Here is a 25,256-nt window from a genome sequence, read left to right on the forward strand (position 1 = left end):
AGCAAGATGTGTGGCTTGTATATTGTGATATATTTGAAGCTATACCCAAAATATGTAAAAAAAAAAAAAAAAATTAGTACATAATAAGTACATGATAAGTACAGTATTGGGATCCCAATGAAGCATTAGCAGCTACCATTTAAATTATCTATAATTGCTGGCATCTCTATACATTTGGCTTCATAACCTTCACAAACAAAGAAACACTGTGATAATGCTAAAGGTGTTAAAGCATAAACACAGCTCTCCCATTACTTGAAATCATTTGCAGCTTGAGCGGGTGCACCATTAAAACCCATCTGTCTATAGACAAATATGCAGCGTTGGCCCATCTGCGTTCCCAATGCTATCTGAGACCTTGGGAGTATTCAAGGTTAATGTCCCCTTATTAGGCATAGCCACCGTGCCCCACAATGGCTTCCCCTTAATGTATGAGGTCTGCATGTTAAGGAATACCTAGCACTGGTTAAGTAGGGATTTGCCACCATGCATCTGTCCTCCATTTATCCTTTATTAATAATGAGGAAGCAGCTGCAGGCTTTTTCATGTGCTGATTGGTGGAACCAAATATACTTATGCTGAAATGGTTCATTTAAAAAGAAAGAAACACTTTCAACATAAGTAAACATATAATTCCTTTGATTAATTTGCATATCAATGATGCACATTGTATTCTGTAAAATATGTTACTTAATTAATTGTTGCTACATGCTTCACTGTACAATGATTATTCAGAATAGTGAGATGGTGAAGAGATTTAAAGTGACTATCTAATACCTTCCAGAAGCACAAGATTGACTAAACAGTAAAATCAGACAAAGAACGAGTTCTTCCTTCAAGACAAGGTTCAGTTCTCACTGACAGAGAGAACATGTGATTAAAAAAGCATTACATTTACATAAATGTTCAAAATGTTTCAACAGCATTGTCTTAATAATGAAATGCTAGAGGTAGTGAGTGTGGAGAAGCTTAGTTTTCTAATGTTCTCTCCCAGTTGGCCAATCATAATGTGGAAAAGGTGAAAGTTGCTGAAATAATCAAACCTGAGTCACCGTGGACTACATTTAAAAAGCTTTACAAGGTGTCGAGGAGTTGTTGATATTGACAAACTGTAAATTACATGCAGGTTACAGAGCACATATTCTCGTTTTCTTCATCTTCACACATAAAACATGAAAACTGACAATGCCAGTTGAGAACTTGATTTAAAGATGCCATCTCTCCTGAAACAAATACAAAAGTGCCTGTGCTTGTTCTGAATGGTCATATATTCATGACCATGGAAGTCTACTGTCACACTAATGGCGCTATCAGTTTCCTGACCTTTAAGATGAAGATTTCATTCTGAATTCTAAATTTACACATCATACAAAATACCCTGAAACTCAAAAACAATATTAGGAAAAAAAAGTCTTACAAATAAAGAATTAATGTCAGTTACGTAACAAAAGTGAGGATTAAATATTTCAAAACTCTAAGACATTTATAGGGCAGATTGAGAGCACACTGAGATAAATGTTTGGATATTCTCCTGGTTGCTGCTGATCTCCAGCTCTAATGCAGAGGATGACTAGTTTCTGGAACCACTGTGTGAAGGGCATCACCTGTCTTTGAGGATGTTGAGGGGGCTTAAGATGGCAACATCATGTCTATCACTTGGAGAAAGCTCAAATCTGGGCGATTTTGCAGTAATGTTAAGATTGCTTTTTCCACCTCCTCAGAAAGGCCTTTTATAACCTGTCCCTAAACAGTACTGGCTGAAACTACGGTGAGTAAAACTCACCTGTTGTCCATGTTGTTTTGAAAGAATGAATTTACTAAGCAGCGCCAACTTTCCTTATGATGCATTTTAAATATAGATTGTACCACTTTGACAAGTTTAAAAGGGCATAGAGCAGATTGACACAGGGTTTTGATAAAGTTCACAATATGGTTAGTCAAATTAGTTCATGTGGATGTTGTATTCCACATTCTCCTTCAGGGATTCTGTATTCCTTCATATGAATTTGACTGTGAGGGACTGAGTGGTCACACCGACTCGGGATGTGTTCGGCCTGGTTGTGGTCGAGTGGAAGAGGAAATGATGAGGTTGTAATCGGCTTTTCAAAAATGTATTTAGTTTTATCTTAAACTTTCTTTTTACAAGAGTTGACAAAGCATTTACCTCGAGCCTTACAGCTAGCTGGCTGACTCAAACTTACTCTTTCAGTCTCTCAGTCATCTCTGACACTGAAGGTGTGCCTACTTAAATAACCCCGGCCGCACCCTGAATTGGGCCGATCAGGACAGGCTGGGCTGAAACAAAATCTAAGCGGTATTCCGACCATCGTAAATTAACATCACTCACAAATTGGAATAATAAATGTACATAACAAACATCAAATAATTATCGCACTCAAATTATATAGAGTACACTCTTTTTAATCAGTCACCAATTCCCCACTGCAGTGAACTGAGCCACCTGCCATCAGACAGGCAAAATACTGCTCCTGCAGTGGCACGCTTGCCGCAGAGGACAAGTCTGATGGAGCAGAAGCAGGAAGTGAGTTTTGTTGGAGTCTTGCCACTATTCAGCCTGAATATTGTGTACCACTGAAACGAGGCTCAGTGGGTACCTCACGACAGACCCAGGATGTTTTTAAGTACTGTCAGCAGTGATGACGGATGGTTTCTCAGTCAGTCTTGGGGCAAAACGTAGGGCGATGCACACTCCAGCCCCACCCATGCCAGTGTGGGTGAACCAACGCCACAACCCATCCATTAACACAAACTCCCCATGGTCACAGGCACTCCCTCCTTCATCGTTCTCAGGTGAAAAACACTCAACACTGTGTGCATGTGTTCCAAAGTCTCTGTTTACAATGAAAAGGGAATATCACCCTCTCACATTGACAAACAAGGTTTGTTGGCCCTTTCATATTCAAACTTTGCTTTATCTTTTATAGTTTACTTATTGAAAATAGCAGTACGATGGAAATCACTCTTGCTTTTTTCCTTTGGAAAGATTGATAGTGTGTTATGGGTACTTACGAAGTCTGCATTATAAGCACTGTGCTTTTATAAAAGACATCTCTTTTACAAATGCCAGTGGGTCTTCTGCGGCATGGTAGTGACATTTAAGAAGATGAATAGATAAAAGGAAATACATATGGAAGGAAATCTTTCTTCAGCTCTTTTCCCACATCCACTTAAACGCACAGACACGCGGTTCACAGACTTGCCTTTATCTTTGATGGGCCTTGTCGTTACAACAGTGTCTCCTCATTTGATCGAACCATCTCAACTAATGGCCTGATTCATTACGATCTTAGATAACTTGCGCTAATTACATGGCCATGCAACCACATTGAGCTTCAGATTGAGCATGCATCTTCTGGGTGACTATAAAGCATGAGTGACATGACATGTAAACAGGAGTATTTCATTGAGACACGTGTTACTACTTGTGTCTACTGTGGAGAGATTGGATGGGAAATTTGATAATATGGAGTGGAGTGTCACATCATCAGCAATGTAAAAAAAAAAAAAAAAAACAAGATCAACAGAAGGAAAAAAGAAAAAGAGCTCAACCTAAAAAGAGGTACAAAAAGGAAGCCACTTCAACAGTTGTGTAAATCTCACTATGCCTGGTAAATCAATCTATTAGCATATACTCCTCACGGTATTTCCTGAAAATGTGCTAAACAGATGTATGTGTTATTGTTGTGCATCTATTAGATGCAGTCCTTGTCAATAGATCAATACCCATGCGTTGTTGCATGCAATATCACATTTGTATGCATTGCAAACGTTGACTGAATCACTAACCTTAAGCTCATTTTTATGGATGCCCTGAAATCATATGAGTCCTACTTGTTTTGCACCACAGGTGATGTGGTCCCCAAAAGCCTGTATGATTCCAGTTTTCAGCCTCCTACAAAGCGAGACGATTAAGGTCACATGCACGCAAGCATGCGCACAAACAATGATTTCCCTCATCCTTCATCCACACACCCTTCAATTTATACCCCACAGTGACACCCCCTACAGTCTTTAGGAAATAATATCATGAAATGTCATATTGTCACGCAATATCTCAATCACGGTAGATAGCCAGGGACGTGAAATAATAATGTTGTCCCATTCTTTAACGGGTGCTGCTCAGATGCCCTTGAGCAACCTGCACCTGCTCCAATGGAGCACTTCAGCAGATCACAGTAGGAGGCCGCTGTGTTACTGGGAAGCTCCCATCAGCCAACTGTGCAAGGCCACAGTTTACCCGACACCTCCCCAGTGTGTGTAGCCATGTAAGTGTGAAGGACAACTTAGCTGAAAAGAACATATGTGTTCTGTCAAACTTCCATGGATAAAATGAAGGAAAAAAATGACTGGGAGGTTTTCCACTGCACTTTGTCCATTATGTCTATGCTATGGCTCTAGCAGCAGGAATCTGGGAGGTAGTTCATCTTCAAATGGTTATGCTAAAGGCACAGCGGCCCCCCGGCATGTTTGTTTCAGCCATGGACAGCCGCATTTGACCTGAAGGATAATACACGGCCGGTGCAGAGTGATTTTACTCATCTACACTATAAAGGCTACAGGAATTTAAAGGCTTGACATGCCAAGATTGAAAATGTCTCCATTTATTATCTCTATTAGTTCAATGAAGCCTGGCCGGTGCATCAAAACACGGAGATGAAATAAATCCAAGCAAATTTTAGTTGCACAGTCCAAATAAAGCTAAATTTGACATACTAATTTGCATCTTTTTAAACCCCCAAAGTACTTTTGGTGCCGATACATCACTTAATCTGATTTAACAATGCATTTATAATTGTTGACATAGCAACAGAATAGCGATGTGTTTATTTTAGGGACATCATTTCATTTTTTGTTCAGTTTCAGTCCTCGTCTACATTCACTGTCAGGCAGACTAATGAAGAGATATAAATTAAATACACATTTCTATATCAGTCACTATACCTTTTGAAATAAAAGAGTACAGATTGAAGTGATAGTTTTGAGATTGTACACTCGGATTCATTCTCACTCTTGAGTAAAGCCATACACTGAAAGCTTCTTTTTATACTATTCCAACACCGTCGAGCCTTCACTTTTTATGCTTCATGGCCAAGGTGTTACTCAAGGGGTTCCTCTGTATGAAATATTACTGAGTAGTGTTATTATAGAAAGACTCAAGTCATAACACCACTTAGCTTTTGTGTTCAGTTGACAAAAATGAAAGGTTCTTCTCGATGGGCATATACTATGTAGGGGGTGCTTTGAAAGACATTATTAATGGTGTTTATGTGCACAGATCAATATTTTTCTTAAATATTGAGTTATTTAATGCAATTTAAAATCAGACTTTGTGAAGTTAGTATCATAACCCCCTTCTCTTCACTCGTCTTGTCGATAACTATAATCATATTTATTAGCCTCTGTGTCTCATAGGTCAAGACACAGGAAGTATGGGCTTTTATGCAACCTCACCAACCTTGAATAGAGGAAATGGTGCTTCTAGTTGAGATTGATCGGCTTCATGACATAGTCGAGGCTAAAGGTTCGTCACAGAAGCCTTTTTTCATGTTGCGATCACACACTGGAGTCCAATAAGCGCACACCCTGAAGGTATTACTTCCCCAACGTGTTGTGCCTGTGCACATATTGGTTCCCAAACAGAAACGATTGTCATTTCTCACTTAGACATGAGGGTTTGCAAAGGAACACCAGGTGATGTGTTTGAGTTGTAAAGTGTAAATCTGTCACATATGTTTGAATTTGTGTGCCTCGACCGGGACACGTTTCAGTTCCATTCAGCTGATGCTGTACCAGGGCGAGGACTGGTTGTCTTCAGTGACTTCTTGTGGCTCCATGTTACAATTCCTCAGGCGAAAAAGGCAGACTTCCCCTGCAGCAATGCCTGCCATGGAGGGAATTGGTCTGTCGTTTGGTCCATTTGTATTCCACAGAAAGCTGGAGCCTCGTGATTCGGGTGAAGAATTTGAATGAGAGCTGTTAGTACATGATGTCCTGTCCTCACATGGGGTATGGTAAAGCTGTGGAGCTACGAGCTTCGGCCTTACATTTTAGAAATGTCGTAAATATGTTCTATGTTTCCATATAATACATGAATAAAAAGAAAAACATAGTGATGTTGCTTTCAAACATTTCTTTTTGTAATGTTACAAAAACGTATTTAATATTTCTGAGGTAATTCAAAACTCAAGAAGTTTGGTATACTTCCAAACAGTGACATTTTAAACTGTGGCATCTGAATCACTGCATGATAGTTTCCAGATTTTAAGGCTTGTACACTTAGGATGATGACGCAAATCAATTTAGACTTCCGTCCCTCCATCTTTTATCCCCCTTTATCCAAATACCACAATTACTGCCATTTTACAAGAACTACTTAGCATAGCCTAGTAATGCATGAGTACCCAGAAATTCCAAGAATGCACAGGATGTTAATGCAAACACACAAACCACAACTGGATTCAAACTGTGACAATCTCACTGTGAGGGGAGGCACTAAATACCAAACAAGTGACAAAGTGACAGACTATATTTCAGCAACTCAACTTGGGATTAAAGACCAAAGACAAATCATGACCACAACTGATCAATCAAGCAATTTGTGTATGTATTTCACTGGATACTGTGGAAAACATGAATTTTCTCTCCCGCTGCTTTCCTCCAAAGGCTCCATCTCTATGTTAATGTACCGGTTATATTTCCCATTTGGAGCATCGTTCTAAAAATATGATACTGAAATTCAGGTCACCGCTTGATCTATGCCTGAAAAAAAAAAAAAAAGGTTAGGTCAGTGTCTGAGGCAACGCTGATGGCGAAGCTGCAAAGTTCTCACACTGCTGGGATTTTGAAATGTAATCCAAGCGCAAGCAATAGCGACATGGATGTCTTCATCAAACAATTAGACAAGGACTTAGGGGTTGGAAAATAGATGGGAGGAGAGGTCAGTTTCTGTTTTAACTGAGATAATGAGTTTTCCATTTGAGAAATATGTCTTTAACTGCATGACTCTCACAGACAAAAACCGTGTGTTCTGTTTGTAATTTACATGGTAAAACACTGGTCGACCAAATTCAGCAACACATCCAAAGACTTTTATCTTGAGATAAATGCAACTTTAATTACACTGTTAATAATAGATATTCCACTATACAGTTGCTCAAGCATTTATGAGAACAGCTTAAGTAAAGCACAGAGAGTTCTCTGGTCTTCTTGAAGACTTTTAGACTAATTATAGAAGATATGTCTGGAAAAAGTGCAAGTCTTTAAGGGATTATAGGCTAATCTGAAAACAAAAAGAGGCTTATTTTCTTGTGAAGCAACTCCAATTCAAGTGTATCACAGTGACTAATTTCCCACTGTTTCTTTCTACCTGATCATTTTTGACACAGATGTGATACAGTAGGTGCATGAAGCTTATTATTGTTGTTTACGAATGTGTAAGATCATGTGTAGTATATTGTGCTTTTCCAGTGGGTTCATCATTACTACAATGAAAACAACTCCCCCCCGTTCTTCAAATTTCACTGTATTGATCTCTAAAAAAACTCCCAAAAGCATTTTAATGCGTCATTACTGAGTATATGAACACAAAAATCTCCCATTTACTTCAAAGATCCATGCCCTTAGTAAGTAAAGTGGTTTTGAAAATACTGCAAGGATATTCCAAGAGATCAGTCAGTCTGCTGAGCAGTTACCAAACTTGCTTCAAAAACTATTTGAAGGCTCTTTTTTTTAAATCAGGCAAAGTATAGAGACTTCCAGACATGAAATCCTGCCTGCTAACTATAGTATGAGCGGCAATGTCAGCGATGTATGATGGATGCCACCTTTAATGTGTTACAGACTCTTTGAAGTGACGGAGATAGCAGCTTTCTCGACAGCTTTGGACCCTCTGTTTTCCGCCCCATCTCTCCCAGCTGGCGCTACTGCAGTGAAAAACAGAGAGAAACTGTGAAAAAGAGAAAGACAGAGGCAGAGAGAGAGAGAGAGCTGCTACATTTGCCTGAAGACATCCCAACTCCAACCTTATTGTCTGTCATGTTTGCATTTGAATTATAAGCACAGAGGAAGAAAGATGATTATTGAAGTTGCTGTTGCGAGAAATCAGGTGGGATTTAATGAGAGGATCCTCACAAAGATGTGACTGACAGATGGGGGCACTGCACAGGGGAAGGAAAAAAAAAAGGCATGTTAAGAGAAACGAGATGTTCCAGACACCAGTGTTCACTGCTACATATGACAGGCAGTTGTAAACCTATCATTTCTAATTCTAGGTCTGACAGGGACACTATGACACTGAGGATATGCAAGAGTTAGAGCTGATTTATGTACATATTTTGACAGAACATCTTAATTATACGCAGCGTTACAAAATTCCAATGTGAAAAATAATACTGATGTGACATCAACACATATCAAAGACAGAAGTGACAGAAGCAATCAAGTTCACAATCAAGTCCAGATTGTTCTCGGTGGGGGGGGGGGCATTTTATTTATTTACTTTTCACTGGACACTCAGATATCCTCTCTCTTTTTGAAGAAAATTGATGACTGTTGTGTGACCGTCTGTCTCTCTGTGTTTGCTGTGTGACGGACGAGTGACAGGGTGTGTCCTGCCTCTGCTGATAGTTGGATTTGGCTCCGGTGCTCACAGCCTTAAGTTTGATCAATTGGAATAGACTATATGAACAAATATAAACGTCCATGAGATCGCCTCATATTTGTAACCTTTGGTCCATTTTCCATCATTAGACTGACAACTTGAATGATCAATGGAGTTGATGCAGCTCCTCCAAGGTCATGGCAGCAGATCATATCACGCACGCCTTTGATTTAACAATAAAAAATATTCCGAGACTAAAAATAATGTTTACATTCTGTTTCCAATCAACCGATATGCCAATAAATGATTTGATTCTGAAAGTTCATCTTCATAGTACAAGGAAATGCAAAAAAAGTAATTCATTTATAAATCAACGAAATAAATATTTTTTTATTACTATAGTAAAACTGAAATCACAGCATGGATGCCTCCTATTCACACTATTTTCACATCAAAAGGATGAAGATAAAATAAAGTGAAATAATCGGTACGAGTGGAAAGATATTGGAATCTGCTCGTCTTATAATATGACAGTTCATTCAAATCATAGGAGGAACTGGAACAATGTGACTGACTCACTCAAGCTACACCCCATAGCGGTGAACACTGAGTTTGACCGACATCACTCTCCACCATGTTGTGCTGTGTATGGCTGCCTGGGCTCTCAAAATACCAGCTCTGACTTTTCAATACCTCACGTCCTTGTAGGGTGTTAGCTAAGTGACTGGCTGGCTGAGGCCAGTTCATCTGTCGTCTCTGCTCCATGATGACATGAATCACTAACTCAGCTCAGAGATTGAGATTTCGGGGGCGCACGGTCGCCCATTATGGAAAATAACCCCCCTGGCCTCTTTATCTGATAGATTTTGAGTGAGCCAAATTGTCCATAAATTTAAGACATGGAGTCATAAATGTCAGGAAAAGGGAGGAAAACAGACAGACAAATTCCCCCAGCATGATGGCAGTGCTAATGATTACTACTCAAGAGTGTGTGAAGAGAGTGAGGGAGATGGAGGCTCGGGCAGAAAAATGCTAAGGGAGTGCTGGCATTATACTGAGAGCGAGTCTAGAGAATTTAAATAAAACAAATATCAAGACAGGGGAGGTGCTTGCGTACATGGAAAATAAAAGTGAAAATGTATGTGCAAATGATTGACGGGCACAAGAGCAGTAGCAAGCTCGCTATAGCATTGAGATAATTGGAAAAGGTATGTGTGCAGATTAGAAATGTGGATTTTCCACCGTGCCTTTGTGATACAAATTCGGGCAGATTTGTACATGGAATATTCTAATGGGCTTACTTCATGAATCAAAGAAGCTCACATGAGGCCATCTGGACAGCGATATTTGTCACTGTGGTTAACAGATTGAATTTCAGTATTTACACAGATGAACAATAATGGTCACATTCTGTGTTGTTTTGTAACTGAGAACTGATCAGCTTGTTAGTCATCAGTTTTGTTTCTAGCTTAGAAAAAAAAAAAAAAAGATGTCAGGGTCAGACATTCTCCATCAGACTTATGCTGTGCAGTTACTCTTTAGCTGCATAAAATAAACAAAACAAATGTGAATTGTCATTGAGGTCCCTGGAGAGGTTTTGTAATGTAAGGACACACATGAGGACATTAGGTAAGACTAGTAGATTATACATTTATCCTATTCATAGATTTTATTTGCATCAAAGAAACATTCTCGGTTATTTGACATGGCAATACTTCAAATCCAATTAAGTAACTTTCTTTACAAGAACACACGTTTAAGATACTTTTGGTCAAACTAATCCTTCTCCATGCATCTCATAGGACCAGAAAAAAAAATAGTTGCAACTGATCTTGTTAACTGCTTATGTTCATATCAGACTTCATAAAGGGCTAGTTGTAATACCTAAATCGTTTTAGGAAATGTCAGAGACACAACAGCAAGAATGTTATCTGCACATTCCCAATGTAATCACCACAATTACGGTCAGTATAGAAACAACAAAAATATATTATGATTATAGACTGAATCAGACTTTTACTTTCCAAACAATCTTTACATAAACATACCCTGTGAATAATATGTTATCTGGCAAACTGTAGTTTATATTTAATCATTTTGTGTAAGACAAAAGATTTCTCTTTCCGTCTCATTCAGGTGACGGTATCTTTGATAGTCCAACCTTGTGAATAAAACTAAAATCTTCGCTGTGGTATAATTAAGATTACATTTCTGTAAATTAAATGAAAAAAACCAACATTTTTATATATATATATATATATAAAGAAACACGAAGGCCAAAGCCTTTGCAATATTGACTCATAATTACTTCCAATTCATAAGACATGTGAAATGCTTGTGATTTTGTAAATTACATTTTCATTTGACCACAGTGATCATTGACTTTACAACACTTTGTTTCCACTTCTCCTCCTCCACTGCTAAAACTTTTTCATGTGTGATTTAAATCCTCGGTTAAATCAAATATACATATTTAAAGAACAACAGACTCATTTTGTGTACAGCAACTTTAAAGTTTCTCCTGAAAAAATGCCAGAGTTTGTGTCCTGGGTGCTGAATACAATAAATTCAACTTACTTTTCTTTGTGTTGCATTGTGAAGATCAGTAAATGTGAAACACAACAAGCACTAAAAACAGGCTAGCTGAGTGATGCAGCCAGGGAGCAGAGTAATAACAGTAAATGCTGGCGTACTAATTCGATCTCATGTCAGTATTGAGTAGAAGAGAAGCTACGGAAACTGGTGAGAGAGCTGCAAGGAGCAAGAGATGTAGTGAGATAGATGAGAAGTAGCAAGATAGAAAAGTCAGCAGAAGACAATCTTGACTTGGTAGTCCAGAAATGAAAGATCACATAGAGGAAAAGAGGCAGACACACACAAAGGGAAGGATGGGGAAAGACAGAGCAGTGTGTCATCTGGGATCACTGAGCACTGTAATAGGCTTGAGTCTCGTCAGTTGGGCTCAGCTCAGGTCGGCTTGGCTACAGATTTCCACACTGTCTCGCTGCCAACAACAGCACGTGGGAATATGATTCTCCAGCAAACCCTGAACAATCTTAGAAGGTCTCACTTAGCTGTCTTTGGGAGGAAAGGAAATAAGTTCAAGTCTCCCAGAGGCTTCTTGCTGGCTTAATGTTTGCCCACTGATTCATAATGGAAGTAAAATGATCTTAACACTGGAATGCTCCCGGCTAACCCAGCACGGGGTTCAAATTGTGTCCTTTCTGCCAACGCTACTCTGACTATAATTAACACCGACTGGGTCCAATTCTTTTAATGTTGGAGATTCTAGACAGATGCGCTCTGTACGCACACGTGCACACACACACACACACACACACACACACACACACACACACACACACACACACACACACACACACACACACACACACACCCACACACACATGATTTCTCTCCACATTTTGTTTGTGGCAGAAGCCACAAAGCAACTGCAGTTTGTAAAATCCTGTTATATATAAATAATATTTTTAGCATTATATTCTGAATAATATAAATAAACTGAGGCAAGTTTTACGGAATTACAGCTCAGAAATTAAATAAGCTAAAAAGTATACTCTTCTACTTTTGTTTAGTGTTAGTATAGGAACGCAGTCAAATAAAATGTCTACACAGTAAAAGTGTCTTTCCATACTGCACCATCTTTGCTTCTATCCAAAGCATTGCAGGTGCAACCTTTCAAAGCCCTTGAATAGTTTATTGAAACAAAATCCAATGCATTCAGCTGGCTTGTCAACCACCCGATATAATTGTATGGTTAAGACATTTGTCATTGCATACTCCTGACATTTGACTGGCTTGGCCTGGTGCCGTGGATTGCGTCCAGCATGTTTGTCTTGTTTCTGAGCAGAATCTTATATCCGCAGGGAGCTGAATGTTGAACCCCAAATATAAGACGTCCTCACATTTCACGCTTATTGGCAGGAAAGAAAATCTATCTAATCTTCAGGCCAATGTCGTAAATAAAACCTTGTAAATTTTCCACACACCTGCTGCAACAGATGACGATCCTTTCGTAAACGACATCCTCACCTGTTTTTTGGGCTGTTGCATTTTAAAAGGACGTCGCACCGAGATGAGTAAACAACCCTTCTCCATTTCACCCTCATGCCTTTTATTGGTCAATTCACCCATGATTAAAGATGCTCTTTTATTTTGTTTGGGCTTCAATGGAAAGAATTATGACCTAAATAACAATAGCCATCTGTAGGTAACGGTATATGGTTTACCGTCTCACAGGTAGTGTTCTTTAATGACAATGGTGCCAATGATGCAACAACGAGTATGATGGGTTTCTAATGGTGAGATGAATGAGTATAACTGCAGATTGAAGCACAGGTGTTTACTCTGTAATGGCAATTCATTAGAACCTAACAGCGTTTTTTTTGTATTCTAATGACACATGAAAACCCCCTCCAGCTCTTCGGTCATTATCTTTGTCTGCCACCTAGGATAAAACAAAATGCGGTAAATTAGTTTCGATTACTCAAAATGGTATTGTGGTAAATGACATGATGAAAAGCTCTAATTTTGTTGCATTCTTTGGTTAACTTCCTTCTTCCGTTGTCTTTGGTACACCCTCTGCAGATGAATTCAAGGCCTTCCTGAAGCGCTTGCCGACTGACCGGTACTTGAATGTATCCTCCATCGCCAAGTTCTGGTCTGCTGACCTGTCTGTCCAGAAGCGCTATGCCCAGCTGGAGTCCAGCACTGCCATGGTCCTGGGAAAAACTCAGAAGATTGTCAGGAAACTCTTCACGCTGAGCAAACGCTGCCCGAAACAACCCCGCATCAGTCTGCCCCGAGAAAGGTAACACACTGTTAGACACCAACAGAAAACAAACTAAATAAAAGGGGTATGATTTGTGTATTACTGCAAGTTAAGGCGGCTGCTTTGTGCTGATTCATTACAGCTGTAGGCTCTGTAACAGCCGGCTCAAGTGGGGCTGACAGGGAAAAGCCTCAGATATCTTTCTGGAAAGAGCTCAGATTTGAATTGAAAACTCTTAAAACCCTCAAAAGCTATACACATAGGACTGAGAGAAACATAACTATGGGGTATACACTTGGTCCATTTAAGCGGATTCTCATCCAAAACATTTGGTGACTGCTGGCATCCCGATTCCATGAGCCTCAGCTGTGGGCCATCCCGGACTGCACTGAAGTACATGCAGCATGTCCTGCTGCGCAAGATATCTTTTTGTTATTTCTTTACTCAAGCAACAGCAACACCAGACATATAGCTTTACCCAGTATGCACATGATTTATAACACACAGTATAAGCAACAACTGCATGCAAAAAGGATTTGACAATGCTGTTTGACCTTAAATTCTGTGACATGTTCAGTGGCTTGTAAAGTGGTGTTAACTATTATTTTTCTACACTGCCCAAAGCAAATGCATATAATAAATGCGATAAAAAAAAGGAAAGAAAAAAACCCTGCAGGTCAATTAACCATCACTGAGAAGAAAATAAAACTAAGCCTCTGTAAAACTGTTACATTTTTATTCTAGCACTTACCATGATTGCTGGTCATTGAAGTAAACAATGACCGAGACAGTTTTCTAGAGCCTCGCCCCGCCTTACCCCTCTGAGCTTCTTCATTCATACGCTCCTGCTCGGTGCCTCAGGTCAGCTGACCAGCTGCTCCTGGAGGTACCGAGGTCCAAACGGAAGCTCAGAGGGGAAAGAGCCTTTTCGATTGCCGGTCCTAACCTCTGGAATGCCCTCCCCCTCCCTGTTAGACAAGCACCCTCACTGTCCATTTTTAAAACTCGTCTTAAAACCCATTTTTATTCTTTGGCTTTTACCTCAGCGTGAGACTCTGCTCTGGTTTTAGTGCCTTCGTTTTTTGTTATTGTATTAACTTTTTATGTTTTGTTTATTGTTTTACCATCTGATTGTTTTTATTGTTTTAACTTTTTTATTGTTTGAAATAAAAATATAAGAGGAAAAATAAAAACATTTAAATGTACAGCACTTTGTCTCAGCTACGGCTGCTTAAAGCGCTTTATAAATAAAGTTGGGTTGAGCCTATCTTTGACTACTTGATGTAACTACAGTTGCAAATATTAAGACATTTAAGCTCCAGAGAACAATAGCAAAAATTGATTGATGTGACCTTATGAGATAAATTAACACTTGATTAAATGAGGATAACAAATGGGTCGACAAATACTTTAAAGTTGTTTTTTTTTCCTAAAGGGATGCAAGATAAAATCCATGGTCAAGTTACATATCGATCTCAAAGCACCACCGGTTACTTTTTGAGAGACACGGTTGGTTCTGCAGAAGGAGACCCAGGAGTTCTTAACTGTTCAAAGATAAACAAACAAAGGTTTGAATTGAATTCTCTGTATATATACACTGCTTCAAGGAAAGTGTCCTTTGGGCTGATGAAAAAAAACAAAAAACTAGAGCTTGTAGGCACATCATAAGGCCTCTGTTTTCAGAGATTTGGGGGGGGGGGGAAACTGAGCCATCTGAGAAAATAAGGATGTGAAGGAGGTGTGATTGTGTTTTGGGTGGCCTTACCTTACAAGTGTTCAGTAGAAAATTAAATCTCAAGCCATTCTGCAGACAAAAGGGCCAGTGTTAGAAATGATAACCCCAAAGCTAGAGTTATGAGCATAAATACAGCTCAGAACAAAATACTGACCAGTTCCCAGTTATAGATGCCAGTCAACATTAGTCCTTAAACACAGATCAAAAGTTTTGTGACACAAATATTGCTTGCGTATGAATTAACTTAACACTAAGTGCAGTTAGCAAGGTGCAACAGGGAGTCGTACTCTTGAACTGGTCAACAACCAAAACCAAAACTTTATTGGTGCACAAACAACCAAATTAATTGGTGTGTTGTTGTCTGCCTCTGTTTGCCCTGTGATGGACTAGTGGCCTGTCCAGGATGTATCCTCCCTTTGCCCATAGTGAGATCCAGTGTTACGCTATCCTTTGTTTGGGTATTTGTTAGCACACTGCACACATAAATAATATGTGTTTGAGTCCGTGCTTGGGGGATTTAGCCTTTTTGGAGTTTAAGTTTTGTTCATGTAGTTTATTAATTTTAAGACTGGATGTTGTTGTGTATAATATTGGTCTCTCTTTGACTTGTGACCCATCCCAAGTTAGATATACTGTATAAAACATCGGTGTATGGATAGAATAAGAGCAAGAATAAGAACAAGCACATGAAAATACATCCTGCACTGTTGTTAATTATTGGTACTGGACATGCATCCGGTCCAGGTAATGAGCTGACGAATCAACCGGAATGGATCTTATTGAGTGATGATGGTGATTGAGATGGGTTTTCTAAGTGTAAAAGTGTTGGCAGCTGTAAACAAATTTGCTGTTGAGCAGTCGGTGCCACTGGAAAACAAGAAAGATGCAGCACTCCTGTTGAAACTACCCTGTTCCTGATCATTCGACGGTCTAATTTACTACCCTTGCTTGGGTAAATTTTACACATCTGGGAGATTTTTGAGCAAGAGACCCTTTCAAGTTTCAGTCAGCTGTCACTGCATGGCTCTTTTCTTCCATGGTACTAATGAGAGAAACAGTGATACGAGTGAAAAAGAAGGCAGGGCTGGAAACTGAATAAGAAAGAAAAAAATTTACTTTTAAGAAATGCAAATGAAAAAGAGAGACGAGAAGAAAATTCAATACAGGGATGTATGTGGGAGTTGGAACAGAGGATTGATGAGGGGATAAAGACTAAAAGAGGAAGAGAGGGGTGAAGAGACGATTGGTCTTGTTACGGTTCGGAGGGCTTTTTTTTGTTGGTGGTGGTGGGGGGACGTGGTGTGGTGGCATGCTGTAATCAAGTCCTCTCCTGGACTGACAGTTTGGCACTTGTTTACAGAAGACTTTAATTTGCCTGACAGTCCTTTCCCTCCACCGATCACTCCATCTCTCCTCGCGCCCTGTCTCGATTGATGTCTTTATTTCTCTCCCTCCACCACCTTTGTGTTGCTTCTCTCCCGATGTGTCGCCTCTGTCAATCACAGGCTTAACCCAGTTTGTACCAGCGACTGCTGCTGGAACTGAAAGGGTTCCCCATTTTCTTGTGTAGAAATCCATTTGTTTTGTCATCATTCCTTTTTTTTGCCTATTTACACAGCCCGAGGGGGATGGAATTGCCCGAGAATTTGGGCAATGCTGTGTGTAATTTTCTGAACTTAGCCTGGGGACAGAATTTCTGCAGAGCCACATTCCAATCTGAACTAGTTGCTGCTGTTACTATTTCAAAGTAGACCTACATTTATGTCTGCATTATCTCTGTGACGTGAATACCTTTACATAAAGGTGTCAGTGAGGCTATTTGTGAATAAAATATGCCAAACTATGAATCTGGTTTCTTGAAATGGAAAACAGAAACACAGTTAAGTGAGACCCTCCTTATTTAGAATTAGAGATTGTTCTTTTGTATGCAGATACGTTCATCTTTTTACCCCCTGAGCCCAAGATGCATAATTCACGTCAAAAACAAAATATCAGTCCATTCATAGTTTGCTATATTAACAATTCACTTTTTTTGAGGTGAGCAGTGAGGTTGGTTGTCTAAAAACCAGCCACAATCAGTGATCAGCAGCTACAGTAAAATCAACATGTTGTTAGCGACAGGGATTTTGTTTTCATGGGACAATAAAGATGAAGTAAATTATGAAATGCATATATTTCTTTTCTTTCTGAATTGATGTAACATGCAAGTAGGAGCCCTTTTTGTATGGGTTGTGATATTTCAAAAGTGCCGCAGGCAAATTAATTTTAATTACAAACACATATCCACTGCCGGTCGAAAAATCAATATATTAAAACTCTGATAGCTGGAGGGAAAGGTCACTGTGTCCTTGTGTTCTGTTTCCTTTCATGAGAAGTCAATCCAATGTCGTTAAAATATTTGAAATTGTACTAACGATATGCATACGGTTCATGGCAGCTTTCTAATTATGGTCACTATAGGAACTGTGTGAGGTATGAAACAGTTGGATGCCCCTTAACCATTCAAAAATATTTATGTGTGCCTAAAATGGAGTTGTCAATCTTTCGACTAAATCAATTAATTGAGTTATCACTATAGTGTTTATAAGTCCTTTGTGAATAACAAGTCCTTTAAAGAGATAATGGCTTTAGAGAACCTGTGGTGTGGGTTATGACCGGGATAAAGCGAGGAGTAAATAGTACAGGGCTGAACTGTTATGACATACTTTCACGATCATCTTCGCAGCCCCAAAATTGACATTACACATTGGATGTTGATGGAATCACGATCAGAGTGTTTGCCACTGCACGGTCTTTCCCAGGGAATTTGGGCCAGCATACAGGGAAAGCTGGAGATTGAACTGATAAATGTGCAGTTACAGAATGACCCACATTACCAGCTAAATTCAAACACCCCTAGCATTATTTGAGCACCTTGTGTGTGGTTTGATGTAGCTGCAGGGTGCGCTGTGATTAGCTGGGTTGGACAGTGCTGTGGTCCCTTTGTTCTGCTGCCGGGAAACTATTACATGATCGGTTTCTCTGATTTGTCATCAAACATGCTTTTTTCTTCTTGTAGGCTTCATTCAAACTCATGTTCGTTTATTTCCTCGTGTGACTGAAAGTTTCTGATAACTGTAACTATGTTATTATATTTTTAGTTCTCAATTGTTGTTTTGCACCTTGTTCACTGACCCCATCATAGACAAAATCAGTTTTCTCTCTGACCATGCAATGGCACTAAAGGATATAATTTGACTTCTCTGCTTTGCTTGAATGTAGGTCCTGCAGTTCATAACTCCTCTGTGACTGTTTTTATCTGGCTTCTTATTTTAATGTATCTTGGAGCCTTTTGTGTAACATGACATTGTATTTTCTCTCTTTCAATTGCCTCCAGAGTTGTGGGCCTTGACAACTGCTGTTGGTGGAGTTACTCAAAGTAGTCACCTATTTTACATTGATAAAATATAGATGGTTCTACACCATGGGAAATCTGTTTTCCTTGCTTTCTTTCGAAGACTGACATGATGAGATCGAAACCACTTTAATGAATGTCTCTGGAGCTGGAGCCACACAATTCGTTCAGCTTAGTTCAATAGAGTGGATGTAGGTGGAAACGGTCGGTCTGCTTGTTTATGGCATGACAGACACTAAAACTTATGAGAGCTCAGATGAGACCACATCTATGCATCTTTAGGCTGAGGAATCTCTCTTAATTAAATAGATTTTGGCACAAATTTAAGATATTGTTTTTACTTAAAAAATATCTCAAAAGCACATAAGTGTTTTAAAATGTTTGTCATAATTGTAGCTGACTTGCTGTTGGGCAGTTATTGTTACTCTGTTCGTCACTAGTTTTTTGCAAAGTGACTTTGCTGTCCAAAGACTTACTGACTGAAGCATGTATTGGATATTGTCACACTTGTCTGCCTTTGGCTGAGACAAATATCTGATAAATCTTTAATTATATATATATATATATATACACACACACACACACACACACACACACAAGATGATTATTAAATAAGATTTAATTTACTTCAGGGACCACAAACCATCCAATTTCACCCCAAGTGGACCAGACTGGCAAAATATTGTCATAATAAACTTTAAATTTACACTTCAAAGTTTTTCTTTGATCGTGTAAAAATATAGACAATTTCATCACATACACTTCAACCACAAAAAACAGTTAGTACTGAAAAGTATTACAATCTCAACACAAAGTAAATTTTAATGAAACGTTCATGTGTAAAATTTTATGAAATGTGAAAATAAAAAACATGGATAAATCCTGCATAATCACCTTGCTTGCTGACCTCTTCCGGTCAGTTTTGGACCACGGGCCTTATGTTCTTTGTTGTAAAGTGAAAGTGAAGCTTAAGTATGCTTGACATCAAAATAGTCATCCGCCCTGTGCACTAGGCTCAGACCCTTTGCGGGGCTTTTCGGGATCGTTACATTACGTTATGGAAGTACACCAGGAGTGTAGTATGGAGGCAAACGTGCATCACCCGCGGCCAAGTATTTTGGCTGTCTTAGCGTCCGCTCAGCTTTAAATTTGCCAGGAAAACCTGTCCGTTGTCCATGTTAGGCAGGTTGTCCGCTTATCACGGTGTGTTAACAGTTAAATATGTGTTGGTGCAGTGACCTATCCGCTCAGTACAGGTTGTCCGCTCTTTCTGGGTCCCCTCATCAAAGGTTCTACTGTACTTCAAAAAAAAAGAAGAAGAAATGGAATAATAAAATTAATTTCTAGTATTGCTTTGCTGTTTCATTTGTTGGTTTATCCACTAAACTGTGTGCTTCTGTTAACAAATCAAATTCAGGAGTAAAGCAGAGAAAATTCCGAATCTGAAATCAATCTTCTCACAGTTTGAAAAAACAAACAAAGAAAAATAAATGTAACAAACGAGCAAACACAAACATGTTTTAAGACCTGTTAATATTTTACCTGTTAATATTTTCATAGGACCCTCACAAAGAAGTCCAATAACAGAACACCGCTCGGGTTCAGAGCGGGGAGGCCGTTCCTCCCAATCACCCCCTTCCAAGTCTCGCTGTCATTGCCCACGTGGGCGTTGAAGTCCCCCAGGAGAACAATGGAGTCCCCAGTTGGGGCACTATCCAGCACCCCTCCCAGGGACTCCAAGAAGGTTGGGTAGTCTGAACTGTTGTTCGGTGCATAGGCTGAGACAACAGTCAGAGACCTGTCCCCTACTTGAAGGCGAAGGGACGCAACCCTCTCGTTCACCGGGGTGAACTCCAACACATGGCGGCTGAGCTGTGGGGCAATAAGCAAGCCCACTCCAGCCCGCCGCCTTACACCGCGGGCAACTCCAGAGAAGTGGAGTATCCAGCCCCTGTCGAGGAGCTGGGTTCCAGAGTCCAAGCTGTGAGTGGAGGTGAGCCCGACTATATCTAGACGGTATCTCTCAGCCTCCCTCACAAGCTCTGGCTCCTTCCCCCCTAGCGAGGTCACATTCAATGTCCCAAAAGCCAGAGTCTGTGTCCGGGGATCGGGTCGTCGAGGCCCCTGCCGTCGACTGCCACCCAATCCACAATGCACCCGACCCCTACGGCAGCCTCTGTAGGTGGTGGGTCCACAGGAGGATGAGGAGGAGGGGCCCGCGTCGTCCCTTCGGGCTGAGCCCGGCCGAGTCCCGCGGGCAAGAACCCGGCCGCCAGGCGCTCGCGTGCGAGCCTCCACCCCGGGCCTGGCTCCAGGGTGTGGCCCCGGCTGCGCCAAACCGGGCGACGTCTCCGTGCTCCTCTTGTGAGTGTTCATGGGGTCTTTTGAACTGCTTTTAGTCTGACCCGTTGCCTCGGACCTGTTTGCCTTGGGAGACCCTACTGGGGGGGCAAGCCCTCCGACAACATAGCTCCGAGGGTCATTCGGGTGCTCAAACTCCCCCACCACGATAAGGTTGCAGTTCAAGGGGGAGCAGTTACAGTCAGTTTTAATTTTCTCTAAATCATTGTTTTACACACAACTTTACCACTGTGCTTCTCTCCTTCCTCTGCAGGACTGTGGGATTCTGGCTGAACAGAGCGCAGTCCCTACTCTACTGCAATGAACATGGAGTGTTGGGCTCCTTCACCGAGGAAGTGAGGAGCTGCAGTTGCCCTGTGGAGCAGCCCGCCTGCCAGGGAGTCATTCCATGCGTGATAGGCACCTCCTCCACCTCTTGCTCACTGTGTGCAACTGACAACGCCACCCGCTGTGGAGCCTGTCATCATGGCAACCTCCTCCATCTTGGTTCCTGCCGGCCGAGCATTGCTGCATCCTTGGATCATTACCTGAACTTTGACTTGGACATGCCAGACGCTGAGGTTGTCATAGCTTAATATATTTACTACATATAATTTCTAAAGCTTTGGTTCTCAAACCTCTATGGAATGCATTGTACCTCTGATTATGTATCTAATAACATGAACAAAATCCAAAGTATACCTTTATACTACATCAATCAGGACACAAGCAATGGGAATGTAAGTGTAAAAAGCTGCAAAAGTCAATCCATGCAGTATCCCAAACAAAGGAAGAAAGCTTGTTATATGGAGCTTTTTCAGAATTGATTTTACTGCAAACAGTTTGAGAGGAGAAGTGTCATGTACCAGTAAAAATGCTGAATATATATATTTGCAAGATGTGGAAATATTTAGAAATGTTTACAGAGTGTTACTCTGGTGTAACCGCTGAACAAAAGTTTAATATGTCTCCTCAGCAGCTTCCTGATTTTGGAGATATCAGAGGGACGAACAAGATATTACAGAAAGCTTTGAGAACCACTGGCTCAATGATAAGCCTGTTATTATTAGAGCCAACCTGTAGAATTGAATGCATTCTCACAGTCTCTTAATCCCTCTTCAGGTGAAGTACCTACTTCAGCGACTCGACAGCCGAATAGAGGTCCACGCCATCTACATCAGCAACGACGTCCGCCTGGGAAGTTGGTTCAATCCTGCCTGGAGGAAGAGGATGTTGCTGACACTTAAGAGTAACAAAAATAAGTCCAACCTCATTCACATGCTGATGGGCATTTCTTTCCAGATATGCTTGACTAAGAATTCAACTTTGGAACCTGTGCCTGCGATTTATGTGAATCCTTTTGGGGGAAGTCATTCAGAGAGCTGGTTCATGCCAGTGAACCAGCCTGACTTCTCTGACTGGCAGAGAACTCGACTGGAAGCCGTCACCACAGCACAGTGTTACAACTGGACTCTGTCGCTGGGCAACAAGTGGAAGTCATTTTTTGAAACAGTGCATATCTACCTGCGAAGCCGCATAATCACAGATGATCCAACAGTGAATGAAACTCTATTCTATGAACCCTTGGACCTGGATGACCAGACCTCTAATATGGGCTACATGAAGATCAACACACTGAAAGTCTTTGGCTACAGCATGCACTTTGACCCTGAAGGCATCAAGGACCTGATTCTCCAGCTGGACTATCCTTACACGCAGGGGACACAGGACGCCGCCTTTCTCATGTTGCTGGAGATGAGAGACCGGATTAATCGGCTGTCTCCACCGGCACCGCAGCCACTAGACCTGTTTTCTTGTCTGCTGCGTCACCGCCTCAAGCTCTCAGCTGGAGAAGTGGCACGCATTAAGGACTCTCTTCAGCTCTTCAATTCCAAACTTCCCAACGCTTCTCCTGAACCCGAGCTGGCTCAGCTGTGCAGCTAGCAAGTTTAGCACAGTCACCAGGTTAAGGAATGACACCACCCTGAGAAAGTGGACTTGCTGCTTCAGGCACAGCTTCACTGAGTTGGCCTCTTGGATTTAAATTATCTGGATTAACAGAACATCCGACTCTGAAGGCTAAATGTTTGGACTCTCCTGTGGACACATTTTTATCTTTGACAAACAGCATCATGTCCTGGACTTAAGAGAACTGTTGATCCTTGGACTCTCTCCCCAGAGGCTGTGCTGTACTAGCCCAGAGGCTTACTTTTGCTATTACTGCCCAGCTTTTGGCAAACTTTGTGACTGGAAGTGGATAGGAGGCTCTCTTTATAGGGACAGACTTATGTAAGTTGGAACTCCAGAGAAGATGCCATTAAGCAAACATAGGACCTCTGCCTAACAAAGATAAAGATGATTTTGATATGTAAAGAGGAACTCTTAGGGGGTCTTTTAAAATGAAAAATGGAAGAGGATTCCCCCTTTTCTAATCCTATTTTGTTTGGCTACAGAACTATCTTGGGAAGGGATAATATTATATATGTGGTGAATGAGTTGTTATGTTATGCTTAACAGTTTAAAATTTGATAACCCTGAACCCTGTTGCTGTCTTTGAATATTTCTTTTTAACCCCTACCGTCCATTTTATCTGGCATTTGAAAACTTGTAAGTATCTATGCTTAACATCTGAGTGAGAAGCCTGTTAGTGATGTTCTGTCCTTGGTGGCGTGTCTATACCAAAAGAAGGTGAACACATTGGCAAACTGAATGGCAAAATGTCGTAAATATCTGTTTTATTTTCTTCCTTCTTTCGAGCTGAAAATTATAGAGAAATCTTCTGATGTGGTAACAAAAAGGTTTGCGGATATAGCGCTGTAAATAATGCTCCATCTAACCCCGGGTTGTGGACAAGTGCACATTGCTTTTTAGATAACCGAGTGCAAAGACCAAAAAAATGTTTATAACAGAACAAACTCATGCCTTATATGGAGAGTCAATGTTAAGATAAGAAGCACATTTAGTTTCTGTGTTTGGTTTCCCAGCGAAGGTTGTATTGCTTTTATATTTCAATATTTCTACCAAGACAGAACAACAGACATATTCTCCAGACTACATGGTAATGTGGCTTATTCATGTAAATGCCAGTCACACTTTCTGCAGTTCCTTGTTTTGATTTGTTGTTGTGAAACTTTTGAGCCACTATTCACAGTGCACACCAGTACTTGCATACTGTAATTGTTCTGCAAAATCCTCCAATTAGACTTTCTGTAAAGCAGGACTTCGTTTCTCCATGCAATTATGTTTTTTTTATGGTTTTGGTTTAGTCTCAGGTTAATTTGTATTAGTTTTTTGTTTTGCATTTTACATACAGGCCAAAAGTCAGCTGCAGTTACCACAATAACTGGGGTAACAAGGTTTCTGCCTGCAGAGCAGTGATGGTTTTCTCAAGAGTTGCAATTTTACCAGGATGATACTTGATATGATTTTACATTTGCTTCACTAATTTCTCACTGAAAGTCAGTAAAATCTTGTATGTCATTTTCAGCCGTTCTTCTGTGCTCAGCTTGCTTAAGTAAAAACAAAGTGGTTTATCTATTTCAGAGCCTTTTCCTTGTTTCTGAAAGAATGCATGCAACCCTCAGTGGTACAGGTTGATGTATAAAACTTTGAGTCTTTTGTGCAAATGTAAATCCATGCAATTTAAAGAGAATATGGGGATGTGCAAATGAGCACAGGTGGACTGGAGGAGAGGATGCCGGTACGATTCACGAAAACATGAGCGAGAAGAAGCCAAATGCTCAGTCTTCCCTGTTCTAATCGAAAGAGTGCAAAACTCCCCCAGCTTACCCGGTCTTCCAAGGTAATTCCATGTTTTTAATTGCAAGGGTTTCATACTCAATCCTTAGTTATTAATATAATTCTGTTTCCTGCTCGTACACTCAGGCAGCCTTATCAACGAGGTAACGACTGCCTCAAAGAACTCAACATTTTCCAACTCTGTCACAACTCTGAATAGTTTCATTTTATATCAATAGTCACATGTTTCATGATAAAGTATCAATGCAAAATTTGGCCGAGTTGCAACATACACTTTTTGCAAATCAAAAGACTTCTAATTTATTTATATATTCAATGTTTCTGGTGACTGGTATTCTGAAAACCAAACATTTCATTTAGAAAGTGTAATTCATTTACTTTTAAACTGTATCTTGTCATGCTAATCATAGCCTTAAGGAACATTTCTCCAGCTAAACAAACATTTTAATTAAGAGGGGACTGAGGATGTTCCAGGCAATATCATGTTTTTGTCTTTTTAGCAGGTGAACTACCTTTTAGTTGCATGAAAAAGTGAATGACCACAAACAAATCCATCCAAGCTACATTCAAAGTTGATTGTGAATATGTCTGGACTCAAACTTCAACTCAAGGCAGG

At 40.4% G+C, this 25,256-nt stretch overlaps 1 protein-coding gene across 1 annotated transcript in view; it reads left to right on the plus strand.

The window, feature by feature from the left end:
* The window catches only part of brinp2 (bone morphogenetic protein/retinoic acid inducible neural-specific 2), a gene marked incomplete at both ends in the record, with an annotated part of 116,126 nt that extends 93,301 nt beyond the window's left edge, over positions 1 to 22,825 (plus strand). The window contains 3 exons of the mRNA XM_080503675.1: positions 13,229 to 13,451; positions 21,156 to 21,462; positions 22,004 to 22,825. Of these exons, the coding sequence (XP_080359801.1) occupies positions 13,229 to 13,451; positions 21,156 to 21,462; positions 22,004 to 22,825 (1,352 nt within the window). The remainder of the gene's footprint in view (positions 1 to 13,228; positions 13,452 to 21,155; positions 21,463 to 22,003) is intronic.
* Between the last annotated feature and the right edge of the window lie 2,431 nt (positions 22,826 to 25,256).

The sequence above is a fragment of the Blennius ocellaris genome (assembly GCF_963422515.1).
Source record: "Blennius ocellaris genome assembly, chromosome: 10".
Classification (NCBI taxonomy): domain Eukaryota; kingdom Metazoa; phylum Chordata; class Actinopteri; order Blenniiformes; family Blenniidae; genus Blennius; species Blennius ocellaris.